This window comes from Drosophila subpulchrella, chromosome X, assembly GCF_014743375.2.
Source record: "Drosophila subpulchrella strain 33 F10 #4 breed RU33 chromosome X, RU_Dsub_v1.1 Primary Assembly, whole genome shotgun sequence".
NCBI lineage: Eukaryota > Metazoa > Arthropoda > Insecta > Diptera > Drosophilidae > Drosophila > Drosophila subpulchrella.
The window spans coordinates 13,854,711-13,870,287 of NC_050613.1; the positions used below are offsets into that span (position 1 = coordinate 13,854,711).

General features: G+C 37.8%; 1 protein-coding gene across 1 annotated transcript; it reads right to left on the reverse strand.

Moving 5' to 3' along the window:
- Positions 1 to 6,736: 6,736 nt before the first annotated feature.
- Positions 6,737 to 15,566, reverse strand: LOC119557699 (transmembrane protein 120 homolog). Its single transcript, XM_037870573.1, has 8 exons — positions 15,437 to 15,566; positions 14,928 to 15,116; positions 13,998 to 14,116; positions 9,089 to 9,221; positions 8,677 to 8,816; positions 8,390 to 8,607; positions 7,651 to 8,030; positions 6,737 to 7,066 (listed from the first exon to the last, which is right to left on the reverse strand). The coding sequence occupies exons 2-8, from the start codon at positions 14,988 to 14,990 to the stop codon at positions 6,953 to 6,955; spliced, it is 1,167 nt and encodes a 388-aa protein (XP_037726501.1). The 5' UTR covers positions 14,991 to 15,116; positions 15,437 to 15,566; the 3' UTR covers positions 6,737 to 6,952.
- Between the last annotated feature and the right edge of the window lie 11 nt (positions 15,567 to 15,577).

A 15,577-nucleotide genomic window follows, 5' to 3' on the forward strand; every position in this document is an offset into this window, starting at 1 on the left:
GGCTTCTTTGTCTCTATGCAACTTAAGATTTTAAGTGGAGTTAACATGAGGTTGGTAAGATAGGGCTGGGACTTAGATAGGATTGGGGTTGAAATATAGTTAGGGTTGTGCTTAGCGGGTTAGATTCGAATAGCATAACTGCATATTAAGCCCATATTAGCCCTATCTTAGCACCAGCTTAACCCAAACTATCCCCACGCTAAAACCTTTCCCCTTTCGTGGTCTTTTCTCGATCCTTCCGGAACTCTTGTATCTTGGTGCATTGATCTGATTTTCAATTGTTGCCGACAGACCGAAGGCGAAGAAATGCTGCAAACATTTTGTTGGCAACCGAAAATCGTGTGTCGGCTATAAATCAGGATGAAACATGGGCGGTGGGGTAATGGTGGGGGTCCAAAAAGGGGGCTAAGGGCGGAAAGGCGACTGATTACGTGGTTTAAAATCCGGACCGGGCCAAAACGAAACTAACGATTTCACGCTACATTTGCTGCTCGAAGGAAGTAAAAAAAAAGAGGGGGGGGGGGTTTTTTGGGGGAGACAATGTCTGACCATGGACATTCCAAAAAGCCCCCCCTTACACACACACCTCCACCCTATTGTTGCTGGCCATATTACATAGTTGAGTGCATTTATTTATTTGCTTGTATGTCAACCTGTTTGTCTCCTTTTCAATTTTGCGAGAGAAAAGGATACAAAAAAGGAAAGGAAAAATTGAAGGGCCAGAAACTGACCCCCATTGATCCTGGCCAAGTTCTTGATTAACTTATTATGCTCATTTGATTGCTCGATTTAATTTGCCATTTCTTTCATCTCTCTCGATTTTTCCCTCTCTTTTTGTGCCGCAAAAGTTTTTGGCTCTTTTGAAAATTGAATTTTCTTTTGATGACTTTTTCCGGCCATCCCATTGTTGTTGTCCTCTGCTGCCCAAATTCATTTCCATTGTTGGCAAAATTTAATTTCAAAATTAATTTCATTTTTTATTCCGTTCAATTGTTAATAGACCGCATATGCATGCGTTTATATTCATATTTCAAACAGACACAAATTGCCTTTGCCTCTATTTTATTATTGTTTATTGTGCTCGTTTGATTTGATTTGAGAATTTCAATTTCATTTTGTGTTTTTTGTTTGAGCACATCTCTTTTTTTAGTGAATAAAGGAAGAACATAAATTATACAAACAGTTCACATACATTTAATAAACAGATTTTACAAATTTATTTAATTTAAAACTTCACAAAAGAGGTATAAAATATGATTTAAAATCATATATTTGCCAAAATGACTACTATTTTTGTTTTCTTTAGATCACTAGATCACAGCTTTGCAAATAAAATCGAATTCAACGGAACACGAATGATCATTCATTAAGCCATCGCTTGTTAAAACAACGCAATCCTCATCGTTTTTGTTGTTGGGTTCTCCCTCACCCCAATTTATAAATCTTTCCTGCTCTCCGGAGGCCTCAGATATGAAAAGGCCCTCATATTTTAGATCGCTGCTGCCAACCCAGTAAATTTTATGCCTGAACAGTTTCGGAATGATGGCTTCAATTTCTTGTATGTTTTGGAATGACGCAAGAAAGCCACCCATTTGACGGCAAATGGATGAAGCTTCTCTCCAATTATGCCCTTTGGTTCTTTCTATGTAATAGTATTCCGTGCCAATTTCTTCGAACTTGGGTGGAATAACTTGTACTTTGGTAGTGGAAAGTGTTTTGAGAAGGTTTTCTTGAAGGCTCTTTTGTTGGTTCTCTAGTTTAGCCAGTAGATCTTGCAAAGCGCTTTTTATTTCCAGATGCCGGTCCTCCGTCGTCGTCTGGAGCAACAGAAGTTGTTCCTCCTTTTGATTCATCCTCACCTCGATATCTACTTGGGTCTTTTTATAGGATTCCTGAAGTTCTGCCTGCTGGTTTTTCATCTCGGATTTTACCGCCACAAGTTGTCCTTCCATTTCGCTTTTAAAATAATCATAAAGGGCTTTTTTCTGATCATTCAGTGTTGTTCGCACCTCCCCAAGCTGCACATCCAGCAGGATCTGCATCCGGTCTTCCAAGCCTTTCTGTAGAATCAGATGTTGGTTCTTTAATTCCAAATCTATGAGCACAGCCTGTTCTTGGGTCCGGTTTAGAACCACCTCAAAGTCCTCTTGTGTGCTGGTCTTTTTAAAAGATTCCTGAAGTTCCGCCTGCTGGTTTTTCATCTCGGATTTTACCGTCATAAGTTGTCCTTCCATTTCGCTTTTAAAATAATCATAAAGGGCTTCTTTCTGATCATTCAGTGTTGTTCGCACCTCCCCAAGCTGCACATTCAGCAGGATCTGCATCCGGTCTTCCAGGCCTTTCTGTAGAATCAGATGTTGGTTCTTTAATTCCAAATCTATGAGCACAGCCTGTTCTTGGGTCCGGTTTAGAACCACCTCAAGGTCCTCTTGTGTGCTGGTCTTTTTAAAAGATTCCTGAATTTCAGTGTGTTGGTCCTCCATTTTTGATTGAAGCCCCAGCAATTGATTCTTCAATTCTGAATTAACCGCCATAAGTTGTCCTGCTGTTCCATTGAATCCCGACTCGAAGTCCTCCTTCGTGGGTATCATTTTGATGAAATTCTGGATTTGTATCCTCTGGGCCTCCAGCCTGGACTGCACCGCCACTAGTTTCATCTGTGTAGACAGCTGTTCGCCTTGGATGCCACTTAACTTTATATTGGTTTCAGGAATTAAGTCGATCATCGGATGGAGTTTGGATAGGCAGAACTGTCCGCACTGGTTCGAGGGATCGGTCAGTAGACAAACGGATCGGTTATTGTCCTGGGAATCTCCAAATGATCCTTGCGAATTCAGGAGAACGAGATAGCTCCAGAAAAGGAATACCAACTTCAGCATTTTGAATAGATATGACCACTCGAGGAGAAGCTTTAAAATGCAATGAATAAGACCAGGGTTTTTATAGGTAATATACCTGCCCAAGTGCTACGTAATAAGAAATGTCTATCTTTATATGACGAATAGGTCAGTTTCTAGAGGTCAAGAAATTGTATGATTTCATTCCGTGATGAATATGCGTCTACAGAACTTTGATTATTTGTTCTTGTTTTTGTCATTCAAAGAATCTGCGTCTTTCAATGCTAAAGTAGATTAAATTTTTTCCGGGTAAAAACATAAACAACATTTTAATGTATTTTGCAAATTTACTTATAGATTGTATAATTCATCTTTCATTAGATGAATCATGGTATTTTCAAGCTAAAATAAATAAAGTGTTTTTTTCAGTAAAAAAAATGGGAAGAAAACTTAAAAATAATATTTGTTAATATTATTGGTAATAGAATATTAGGTTCTCTTATTAATATGATAGGACTGACAATCAAAATAAGGGATAGTAATCTTGATGCTCACCAAGAATATGTACAATGTACATACTGTATTTCAAAGGATTCTAAAATTCTGATTAACCCTCTGATGGTAAATAAAGGCTGTAACAAATGTACTAACCTGATAGTAAGTAAAAAGTAAATACAATGTTTATATATTAAGACTTAATATTTAACCTTAAGTTTGATATTTAAAATGAAAAATACATAATTTTTGGCATGCCCTCGTTTTGCCGTGCGATGCGTAAATCAAATGCTGATTAAGTGCGATTTTTCGCGCATAAATTAAATCAGAATTATTGGCCGAAAGCGGACTGTCAGCGCCCACGCGTCCTGTGGTTTGGACCATTGCGAATTGCTTTCGGCCAATTCGGGCCGACTGGTCGTCATGGCGTCCAAAGGACCACAGGAGTGCGGAAAATTCAGCATCGGCGGCAGAATGCTTTTCTCAAAATATTCCATTTCAAAAAATTTGGCAATTCGTCCCAGAGGTGCAACTGAATAAGTCGTCAAACAAATTGTATCTAATTAGTATTGTATACAACAAAGTACTATGTACTAAGTACTAACATTTTTGAGCAGCATATAAATATTGTTGTATTTTATTAATAATAAGAAGCCAAGGGTAATATCATAAAATAAAGGTATTTGTACATTATTTATTTGGTACACCAGAAACCACGGTTCATCAATCTACTCCCTAGTGTTCGGGAATTGGTATTATCAATTCTTCTGCCACTCATTTGACATTATTTTGCATTTTTCCCCATTTGGTACTGCGTGATTTTCAATCGGTGGCGGTGCAACATGGCGTATGCTTATCAAATTATCGAATTACCCGCTTTTACAATGGCCCCCCCGTCCGGCATTTTTCGCCTTCCGCGAGCGTATGTGGTTGCATATAAATGATAATCGCTTGGGGGGGGGGGGGGGGGGGGGGGTTATAGTTGGTCACCCCCTTAACCCATCACCGCCCCCGCCCCCAGCCTTAACCCTTGCCGCTTCCTTTTTGATGGTCGCTGCGGCGGCGTTGGCCAAAAGTCGTAAATTCCGTTGTTGCCATTTGCCGCAGAAAAACAGTGGGTGGTGGTGGGCTCAGTGGGTTGGTAACAACAATGCAAACAGTGCCACAAATGCACAAAATACGAGCAGCACCACCCAACCACCCCCACCACCCACCGCTCAACGTTCGACATAATTAAAAGCGCGCGCCGTTTACGCAATTAATGAACTCTCGCCAAATTAGGCTGCGGCAGACAGGCAGACAAGCAAAATGGCCAGGATCCCGGGATCCCGGATCCGGGACCCACTGCACGGAGCCACATGCACTGCGCGAAAATATACCTCACTCTTCAAATTAATCAAGCCCCATCCCATTCGGATTTTATTTGTTTAATAACACCTTTCATGAATATTTATTTTTAATATTATTATTGGTTATTTTTAAGTCACAGAAATACTTAAATACTAAAATATTATTATATGTTATTTTTATTTATAATACGAACTTTAGCGATCCCTGATTGGTTACAAATTCTTCACCATAAATAAATTTCATTAGACCTAAATCGATTTATATATTTATGAAAAATTATTGAGCAATAAAATGTGGCAGAAATGTGTTTTTTAAGAAAATGATTTCACATAAAACCTGACGTCTACTAAAAGTATATTATATATATAGTATTATATATTATAATATATTTATATTTATTATATACTGTAATAAACTAAAAAGGTTTCCTTAGAAATGGCTATATAATAGTTTCAATTCTTTGTTGGACAAGGTAATTATAGGTTTCTGTACCAAATTGTTACTGCATCGCTAAACAAAAACCTTGCACGTATTTTCTCGCTGTGTATGAACGCACTCATACAGAGACACTGGGTTTGTGGTTTTCGCGGTCGAGGCGGGCGATGGCAAAATGGAGCTGCAAAAACCGCGCCGCTTTTTGCCGCATTGCAGGAGGCGAACCTTTGTTGCACAAAATGTGAGGGGGTGTGCGGAGGGGAGCAGGGTGGGGGGGCTCGGAAAAGCCAGGGAGATCCCCTTTTTCCGGAAGGGGGAGTGGCCATCAGGGAGCCGCATTAATGGCCGCCAGTAAAACAAGGCGACATCACCTAAGCCTTGTCACCACGTCGCCATCCACTTTTTGGAAACATTTGCACCCCAGGCAAACCGACTACATTCGAAATTTTGGTTTTATTCCATAGTTCTTTGTTTTTAAAACAAAATCCCTTTGTTACTTTCGGCATTTAAAATCACTTCCAAAAAAATGTAATTGATATAAAATGTTTGAAAAAACACAAACGATATATTTCAATAAAATATTACTTACTTTTTATTTTTTATTAGAAAATAATGTCATTTAAATTTATCATTAAAGAAAAACTCGAAATTTGTATTATTTTTGTGAAAACTCTAATTTAGGATTTTGCAATTTGTATTATATTAACAATAAGCTTTTGATTACAAAGCTAAGCTGTTGATATTCACATTTGTTTTATATGATTTTGCACCATTTTTTCCCCTCTGAGCCTCGTTTTTTGTTTTAAATTTCACTTCCGCACTTCTCATAAATACAAAACAAAAGTCATATTTATTTACCACTTGTTCGTTTATTTGTCTTTTTCAGCTTCCATTTCAATCTTAGTCTACGCATAAAAAATAAACAAAAACGGGTCACTTCAATTCCATTTAATATTTCATCTTCTCATTTTTATACCCGTTACTCGTAGAGTAAAAGGGTATACTAGATTCGTCGGAAAGTATGTAACAGGCAGAAGGAAGCGTTTCCGACCCCATAAAGTATATATATTCTTGATCAGGATCACTAGCCGAGTCGATCTAGCCATGTCCGTCTGTCCGTCTGTCCGTCTGTCCGTCTGTCCGTCTGTCCGTCTGTCCGTCTGTCCGTCTGTCCGGATGAACGCTGAGATCTTGGAAACTATGAGAGCTAGGCTGTTGAGATTTGGCGAGCAGATTCCTGAGCTTCTTACGCAGCGCAAGTTTGTTTCAGTAGAGTGCCACGCCCACTCTAACGCCCACAAACCGCCCAAAACTGTGGCTTCTACAGTTTTGATGCTAGATTAAAAATTTTAAGTGAAATGTATTGGTCTCGTCAATGCCTATCGATTGATCCAAAAAAAAATTTGCCACGCCTACCCTAACGCCCACAATGCTTAAATCTGTCTTCCGCCGGTAGGTGGCGCATTTAAATCTCGCTTTGCTGCTTGCATATCTCCATTTCCCTTTGGTCTCTTTAGCTGAGTAACGGGTATCTGATAGTCGAGGTACTCGACTATAGCGTTCTTCCTTGTTCATACTTACAATTAGGCGAAAAAAAAAATGTGTATTATGACTATATATTGTTGTTTTTCAGCTTATGTAGTGTTTTTTGTTGCTTCAAATGTACATCAGTTTTACATTGCGTGTATGAAATGGAAAAGAGCATAGTTCAGTGGAAGGGGGATAGAGGAACAAAACCAAAGGGGATAAGTTAATAAATAGGAAAAAAAAATGGTAAAAACAGTAAATATATATGTATAATTGAAATGCCAGGCTAAACAGAACCATTGATTTGTTTAAATTTCCTTCTTATCGGCGGGTGTTTGCGTCGCAGTCGCAATGGAAGTAGTCGTAACCCCAGTCGGCGAAAGTTTCGATCCACTGGATATATCCAAATCACTGGCACTGTTCTGTAAGGAAATATTAAGAAAAAAGAACGAAGACCAGAAAAACATAAGTATGGGTTGCACTTCGGCTGCAAGGGGTTAATATGCCTGCGTCTCCTTCTCTCAATTGCACAATTCACTCTTTAATACATTCTATTACTTTATTGTTTTGTGGCCGTTGCAATTCTAACAAAATACTTGAAGCGAACACATTTGTTTGTGGCACATAAATTGCCATTCATTTGGCAACAAAGCAAAAGTAATTTTTAAGCTACCTTGATACGTTAAATATGTGGTATATAGTAAATGCCAAACCCATATTTAAGCCTCGCTAATGCAATTAAACAATACATTTGATGGCTTTGTATTCCTTAAAAGGCCTAAAAAATATACAAACTAAATATAAACAATTTGAATTTTGCAATATGAACTATGTGTTTCAGTTTCAATGTACTTTTGTTAACTTGCTTGGGTCTTCGTTTGGATTTTCCACAATATTGCTTGCATGTTTTTTGCAATGAGATTTCCGGCTAAAAGAGCTCTCTCAACTGGCTGGGAAGGGGACACAGGCTCACAAAGCTCCAGTCGCCGCCGCCGCGGCCGCTCACCTTCATCTCCTTGCGCAGCTTCATCGATTTGCCCATGCTCTGGAGGCGGTACCGCTCCTTGGCCCGCTCCCGGATCTTCTCGGGCACCACCCACAGCGTGGTGGCCATGTTGCCCACGAACAGCAGCAGGAACAGTCCGCACATCACGGCCACGTGCCACGGTGCGTCCGCCGGGCTGTAGGCCAGCTTATAGAGCGTCCAGGCGTTGTACGCCTGGAAGCCATAGCCGATGAACAGGAAGGGCAGCAGGAAGCTCAGGCCGCGCCACATCCACGAGTGGAAGCCCTCGATGGTGATGTCCATGTTGTGCCGCTCCCCGAGGGCCTTCAGTCGGTAGAGCAGGCCCTTCTGGTAGCCGAACTGCAGATACTGCACGATGCCTGCAAAGAAAAGGGCGGGTTTTCCACCGATTACTCGTTGTGAACTCAAAACAAAAGGAGTTTTATGTATATAATCAGAAAGCAGAGGTTCCAGGAATCTCTGAAATTTGATTATTATTTTTTTCTATACATATGTATAAATAAATTAAATTAGGCTACCCATGCCGAAATTCCAAAAATAATCACAAAACCCTAGTTTACTTTAAAAGCTGGCTTCTCTTTCCTCTTAAGAATGGAATAAAAAGGCCAGCCTTAACTTGAGAGGCACTACAAATACTCCATTATATTAAAGACAATTCAAAACAATCCCGGACGAGAAACTTTACAAGTGTTCTACTTAGGTTTTGAAATAGACTCACTGATGTAGACGTTGAAGTACATGAACTGCATCCGGAAGATCTGCCAGTGCTCGCCCTGGGGCCAAACCAAAAGAACACCGGCGGCCACCGTGGAGATGAAGTGGTGGGCCCGCCACCAGCCCTTGATCCTCGATCCGTTCACCTTCAGGATGGACTCGCGGATGGTCAGCGTGCAGTAGTACCAGACCAGCAGGAATATGAAGGCCAGCTCCAGGGCCCTGGGGGAAACGAAATTAAAGAGAAATCTTAAAGAAATCTCTACGGATTGCTTGGGGGTAGCCACTTACCTGTAGTTGAATATCAAATTGAAGAAGGCCATTATCAGTCCAATTACGTTGAGTATTAATTTAAACTTTTCATAGTCATCTTTATAGCGAACTTTGTCGTTTCTGTTCAGAATCGAGACATTCACATCGCCCAGGATTATCTGCAAAGGCAAGCGGAGGGCAGAGGTCGCAATTGAGTTTCAGTGGGTCAACTTCAAGTCAAGTCGCGTCGAGTTGAGTCAACTCGAGTGGAGTGAAGTCCAAGTGAAATACCAGGACCAAGACCAAGTCTCAAGACGCGCAGATTGTCGCGCAGGAAAGAACTTTTTACTTTACTTGTTTTCCGTTTCCACTTCAAGGAAAAGTTCTCGTTTTTTATGGCGTGGGCGGACATTTATATGAGGGTCTGTCGACTTCGGAACTGGGGACTCACCTGCAAGTAACGGCCGGATTTCGCTGGTAAGGATTGCTCAATTTCGTGCAGTTGCGCCTTGCGCTTCAAGGTCATCTTTTGCAGGTCATCGACCTTTTCCTTGTCCTCCGCCGGAACGGAGTGGCCTTTGAACCTAAAAATGCCATAGATAGGGGTTAATATTTTAGCTTTTAATATACAGAAATACATTTTTTTTATAACCCATATTCGCTATATCTAACATCGTATTAATTTGATGGTCAGTTCTTAACATTTATCTGTTTGCCGAGACTACTATTTAAGTCCCAAATTTACTACAAATATCTTTTTTACGGTTTACGGTATCTTTACGGTTCGTAAAAAACATCTATTATTTATATACCAGAATATTATTCGCCTATAATGTATCACTAAATATCTAAAAATTTTAATTCTCTTAAGTCTATACAAGGTAAATGTACAAAATGTTGTAAATAAAATATGTGATAAGATAGAAAGCATAAGATAGAAAAATCTTTGAATTTGAATAAGATAAAGTATAGTCTTCATTTCACAGTCCAACTGAAAGTTTACAGAAGCATATTAAACTGCAACTTGTGATTAAATATAAAACAATCCAAGACATTTTTAATAGATTAGATTATTTCTCTAAATGTATATATTTTGCACCTACTATTTTTTCCAAGGTAAAAGTACATGCTAAATTTACGATTTATCTATAAATTTAAAACCTTAAACAATCTTTTACTCGTGATTTGGATGGATTGATTTCGAGACAGAAGTCGATTAGATAATGTGCGTATAACGCACTTAAACTATCGTATCAGTTGACACTATTTTTTTTTTAGATTCCCATAAATTAACATAAAATAATATTTCGGACTTTGTTCGAATTTATGTTTATTGTTTTATTGATTGATACACGCATGATTTTTAGCTATATTTTTGTAATTTATTCGCCTATAATTATTTGTTTATTGCGCGGCCAACAAAAAAAAAGATGAGGTGAATGGGGATGGAATAGTAGAGCAATTTCTAACGTCAAAGTTCAATTTAGATGCACATAATTGATGGACAAAGTGGGCGGGTTTATGCGGTCAATTAACAGTTACCATAAACGTGGGTTCCGCTTTCAGTATATGCACATCTATATGGCGCCTCAAAGGTAGATTTATTATGGCACTGGCCCGGCTGGCTGGTCATTTATCAGGCCGCTTCTATAGTTCATGTTTTATTTTTAAACACTCCTAATACCCCGTTGAAGCCGATGGATAGATAACGAATCCCGAACGGTGGCGATACGGTATAGTGGTATAATGGAGGTGGCCATACAAAGTGGTTCGATTAAATTAGTTTCCGCTCCATTTGCTTATGGGAACGCTACTAACCCTTCTTCCACCAATCTCGTCTGGGATGTTGACTGCCAGATTATTTTGTACAAGATAATGGGAAATTTCCATGGCAGAGTCCAAAAACTATGGAAGCACAAACCTTTTTTTTACGATTTCTCGGAAATTATTTCGTAATAGGAAGAGTACATATTACAAAAAATATATTTCCCTAGAAATCGTTAACTAAACTATCCACATGATATCGGTTCTCCAGAGTTAAGATTCTTTAAATTGTTGAGGAACTAAATTGTTTAATGGTTTTCATGGAAACTTTCCGAGATAATTTCGGAAAAGATAACAGGAAATTTTCCTACCTCTGCAATTATTAAAAGTCGCAACAGAATTATAATTATCTAGAAAGGCAATAAGTATAAGGTCTAAATAAAAATTGTACAATTTTTTACAGGTTTTTTGATAATGCTCAGCCACCTCAAAAAAGGTCTGAATTAGGCATAAAGCACAGCCAAAAGTCACAACTTAACCATAAAAAAGTCTACAAAGTATTCAAAGAAGCCTCTCTCAAATTCACAGAACCTCTAAAACAAAAAACACTTAAAAATGCAAACAAATTAGAAGCTTATGTACACACACCCAACTCTATAATTACAATTAACTGAGATACCTAGCCAACAAAATCGTTACAAAACGGGCTTACCCAACTCTATTTGATCATTAGTGTGTAAACAATAATTGAGTTTTCGGTGGAGCTTGTCAAGTGATGACGCTAAATGCAATTGTCTTGTTTGCCATTGTTTGCACTCGAACCTTTTTTGCGACAAACACAAAAAACAGAATCAAATTCCTTAACTCCGACACCCAGTTTGCATGTCTCAATTAAAATTCATTTGGCTTGGAAAAAAATTACGGAAAAGAGAATTAAGTAGAGGAAAAAAACATAACGAATGTAACAGGTTTTCTTTAAACACACTGGGAAAAAAATGTGGAGAAGCTGGGAAATGTAATATTTAAAAAGGAAATTCTTGACACCAATTAAAAATATATCTGTAAGGTGAATTGTCTAATCATAATCAATTTTAAATATTTTTTGTTTAAAAAAAGTGTTTTTTTTATCCCAAAACAGGTCACCCAACTACGATTTTTAATTGGAGCGCTTAAGCTTAGGTTACATTTTTTTCCTAGTGCCTGGCCTGTTGGGTCAAAATGGTAATCAGTCGATTTTAGCGGATTGCATAATTTATGTGACCAACTAAATGCGTTCAAGAGGTGGCTGGGTTCGCCGAACGCTTGCAACGCGACTCTGAACACGCGACAATAAAATAAAAATAATATAAAAAATATAAATCATGGGGAAATAAAAGCGCGCGCGATAAGCCCATTATATAAAAATCAAACAATAAGTGTCGAGAATCTGATGTTTCACCATCGCGTAGACTGTGTATTTGCACACCCCACATTCGAGAGCGTTTTAAAACGAGCCAATGCGAGCGATTTCTACTCTATTCACTGCGAAACCGCGCTCGAACCAAATAAACAAATATAAAGGCAAAAGCAAAAGGCCTTGGCCGCACAGTGGGTCAAAGTTGAGGCGGCGATTTGCATGCGAGGCAAAAGTAATTAGGGGTATTTAGCTCTTGGTCAGCAAAAATGTAATTTCGGAGGAAAAATATACTTTAGATATTTCTTTAATTATGAGAAATTGCAAAATATAAATATAATATTTATCAAATATAATACATTATTCCAATATTTGCACATCCCTAAGTTCTTGTTGAAAATTAACAATCAGTGAATCATCAAGTTTGAGCAGTGAGTTGACAATTAAATGAATGTATTCAGACGGCAGTTTAAGTATTTATGAGTGATGACTGCTTGGTGTAAATAAATTTACCATTTAAATAATATGATATTGAAATATGTGAACTCAGTAAACCTTAATAATCTCAGCTTTAATAAAAGGCAACAATTTTTATTTCTCACTTTAAAATTCTATATTCTTATTATTATTATTATGCTTGCTTTTTGGCCAGGAACAATCAATCATATTTTTAATATTATTAACCATTTAATAATTTACCATTTTATTATTATGACATTAATAATATATCAACTCAGTAAACCTTAATAATATCAGCTTTAATAAACAAAAAAAAAATTTTATTTCCATTTAATATTTTACCGTTTTAATATTACGACATTGAAAATATATCAACTCAATAAAGTTTAATAATCTCAGCTTTAATAAAATTCTATATAGAACTACCGTGATTGGATTTAGGCCAGAAAAAATCGACCATTATTTTAATAAGCCTCACTTGATTTCCTCGAGTCAACTGACTTTCTCCCATGTGAGAAATCCGATTTGCCCCACTGTGCCCGCACAATTGTGTTATTGTATTTGCTGGGATTGCGTGTGGCGCAGGTGAGTGTGTCAGTTTCTGTGTCTGTGCGATTACGTCGGAGGGTCAAGGGCAGCTGGTCAGCTGGGCAGTTTTTGGCTTAATTCGCTGTCCGGCAAAATAGCTCCCCCTGCCCCCCCTTTTTGGTTTTTGGAAATCTACTCGTACCCATTATTACTTGAGCGTATCGGGCAAACAGTTATTTTTATGAGGCAGCCATAAAACGAAAACCGTATAGTCGTAGTCGTTGGTGGACGGAGAGCAAAGTCTAGGGGCTCTGGTTTATCAGAAGTTTTATCACGGCCAAGAAAAACAAAAAAAAAAAAGAAAAAGAAAACAGTTGTAAAAACACTGTTTCTGAGCGATCCAACCAACTGTTGCCAGTTCCCCGATAAGAACTGATTACCGCCTGACTAATTGCCGCAAGACCTGTGTTCCCTGTTCTAGCCACTTATCAACGCAAGTGCTCAAGTGCTGAAATGCGTGTGTTCGCCTGATTAGACGGCTCTAATTGATTGAAGTCAAATTCCAATCGGGCAAACATACCCTGAAAAGGGGTGGGTAAGCGCCGGATTTTAAAGGTGCCGAGCGATTCCATGGGAAAGACACTGGTCAAAGATCACAAACGGTTTAAGGAAGAGATATGATGCCAAATTACAAAACTATATGACTTATGACATGATAATAAACATGACATGATATGAACATATTAGTCGTATACCATCTAAACACATGTCAGATATATTATTTTGGGGATTGCATTACCATCCCCATCCTAGTCTTATTAATGGGTATTTTATAGACTCCACCTTAGTGAAGATACCTAGGAATGTTTCTAATAAAAAAGTTTTAATATATCCATTAAAAATAACTTAGGCTTTCTTTGCAAAACATAACAATAACTTTAGACCATAACTTATTTGATGAATGTATACAACAATTATTAAGTATAGTATTCATAGACTATCTTTATATGTATATTACTATAATTGTTTTAGGATTCCAAAAAACCTGATATTATGTTAATCATAAAGATTAATGACTTTTTGCTATAAAATAAAATAACTTAAAATAGTTTTAAAAAGTTAATAAAACATAGCTGATGTCTTAAGGCTTATACTATAATACCCCCTCAAAAGGGGGTCTAGAAAATATTCAGGGTTGATGACCTGCAGTACTCACTGTCGCAGAGACGCCGATATCTGGTTCATGCGGTACCGCTGATGCTTGATCTCATTGAAGCAGATTTGTTGGTGGCTGTGCAGCTGTTCCAGCAGCTCAATGTACCGCCTGTTGCAACTCTGCGATCGGTGGGAATAAAAAGGGGGTAGAAAAAGTATACATAAGTAAAACCACTCATAACTCGGAACAACAAATATGAAATAGGGGTAGGAGCTTCGGAGCACCGAAGTTTGAAATACCCTCACATAGCTCGAAACTTCCATGAAGTTTTTAAGATAACGTAGTCATTAAATTTTCCAATATCATTACAAACTTATCATAACACATGTTCATTGATATAAAGTTTTGGAAATGAACAAACATGTAATAACTTTTCATGACCGTTATAAACAGCCCCATATACCAAATTTTAGAGTAATAGTCTTTGAAATCAGGCGATCAATGTGATCGTTTCTATTACTGATATCAGAACAATTTAGAAAGATAAAACACCCATACAAATTTAGTGACTTTGGTAAACATATTTATACTATGTTTTTAAATATGAGGGAAATTCTGGATTGTTCTATGCAATGAGTTATAATTCTACGATTTGTAACGCTAAATTTAGGGAAATTTGGATGATGTAAAATAATATCAAATGTTTTAAGTCATGATACACATTTATGACTAAATATTAATATAAATTATAAATATTATTTAAAATATTAAACTGCTTGAGTTAAGTTCCAATACGCACATTGGCGAGGGTATTTATAAGAAAAAAGCAGCTGTTTTTTATTTCCAAGGTGAAAGCGACACAGACAGGCGCGTGGGTGTGTGTGTGTGCGTGTGTCACTTTCTTGTGTTCGGATATTTTGTTTTGATAATGAACATTTCTACAGATTTTTTTTTTTGGGTATTACCACTATGATATTCAGATATATTTACCTCCAGTTCGGCATACTCATTATTGAGTTCCTCCCACTCGTTTTTCAATGAATCAATATTCATGATTATTGTTTGATTTTGCGGCTTTTCTTGCCGATTTGTCTTGTTTTCACTCTGCTTTTTCTCTGCGTGTGTTTTTGTTTTGCCAATTCTTCTTGTTGTTGTTATTGTTATTGTTGTATGCAACAGCTGGCGAGGAAGAGGAAGAAGTTCAGATTTGAGGTTAGGTTCGGGAAAAAACCGGTGAAAAATCAATTAAATATTATTCTGCGATTTTCCAACAAACAAACACGCACGCACTCACACATGCACCAGCTGACTGGCACACACACACACACACACACACGCTGCCACGTTGGAAAAGCAAGTAGGCAAAACAAAAATTCAACGGCAATTTGCTTTTGCAATTGGGAAATTAACAAACAAAATGCCAAATACAATAAGAAAAACAACACTTGGGCCGCGCTCTCTTGGGTTTTCGCTTGGAATTTTTAAAAATAAACTCGTACCCGCGCAGAGGACGCTGAAAACCGCACCGCTACCGTCGACTAATATTTTGTTATTAACTATTTCCGCTGCACTTTTGTTTTAAATACTTCGGCAAAATCTAAAGTACACAAAATACAAGCGCAAAACAACAAAAAAAAACC

What these genes read in the sequence shown, in the direction of transcription:
- LOC119557699 (XM_037870573.1), bottom strand. Translation starts at nt 14,990, where the DNA reads ATGAATATTGATTCATTGAAAAACGAGTGGGAGGAACTCAATAATGAG. An exon ending in GTACTTCAACGTCTACATCA is followed by an intron (nt 8,031 to 8,389) that starts GTGAGTCTATTT and finishes TTTTCTTTGCAG; the next exon opens with GCATCGTGCAGTATCTGCAG. An exon ending in AGCTGCGCAAGGAGATGAAG is followed by an intron (nt 7,067 to 7,650) that starts GTGAGCGGCCGC and finishes ATTTCCTTACAG; the next exon opens with AACAGTGCCAGTGATTTGGA.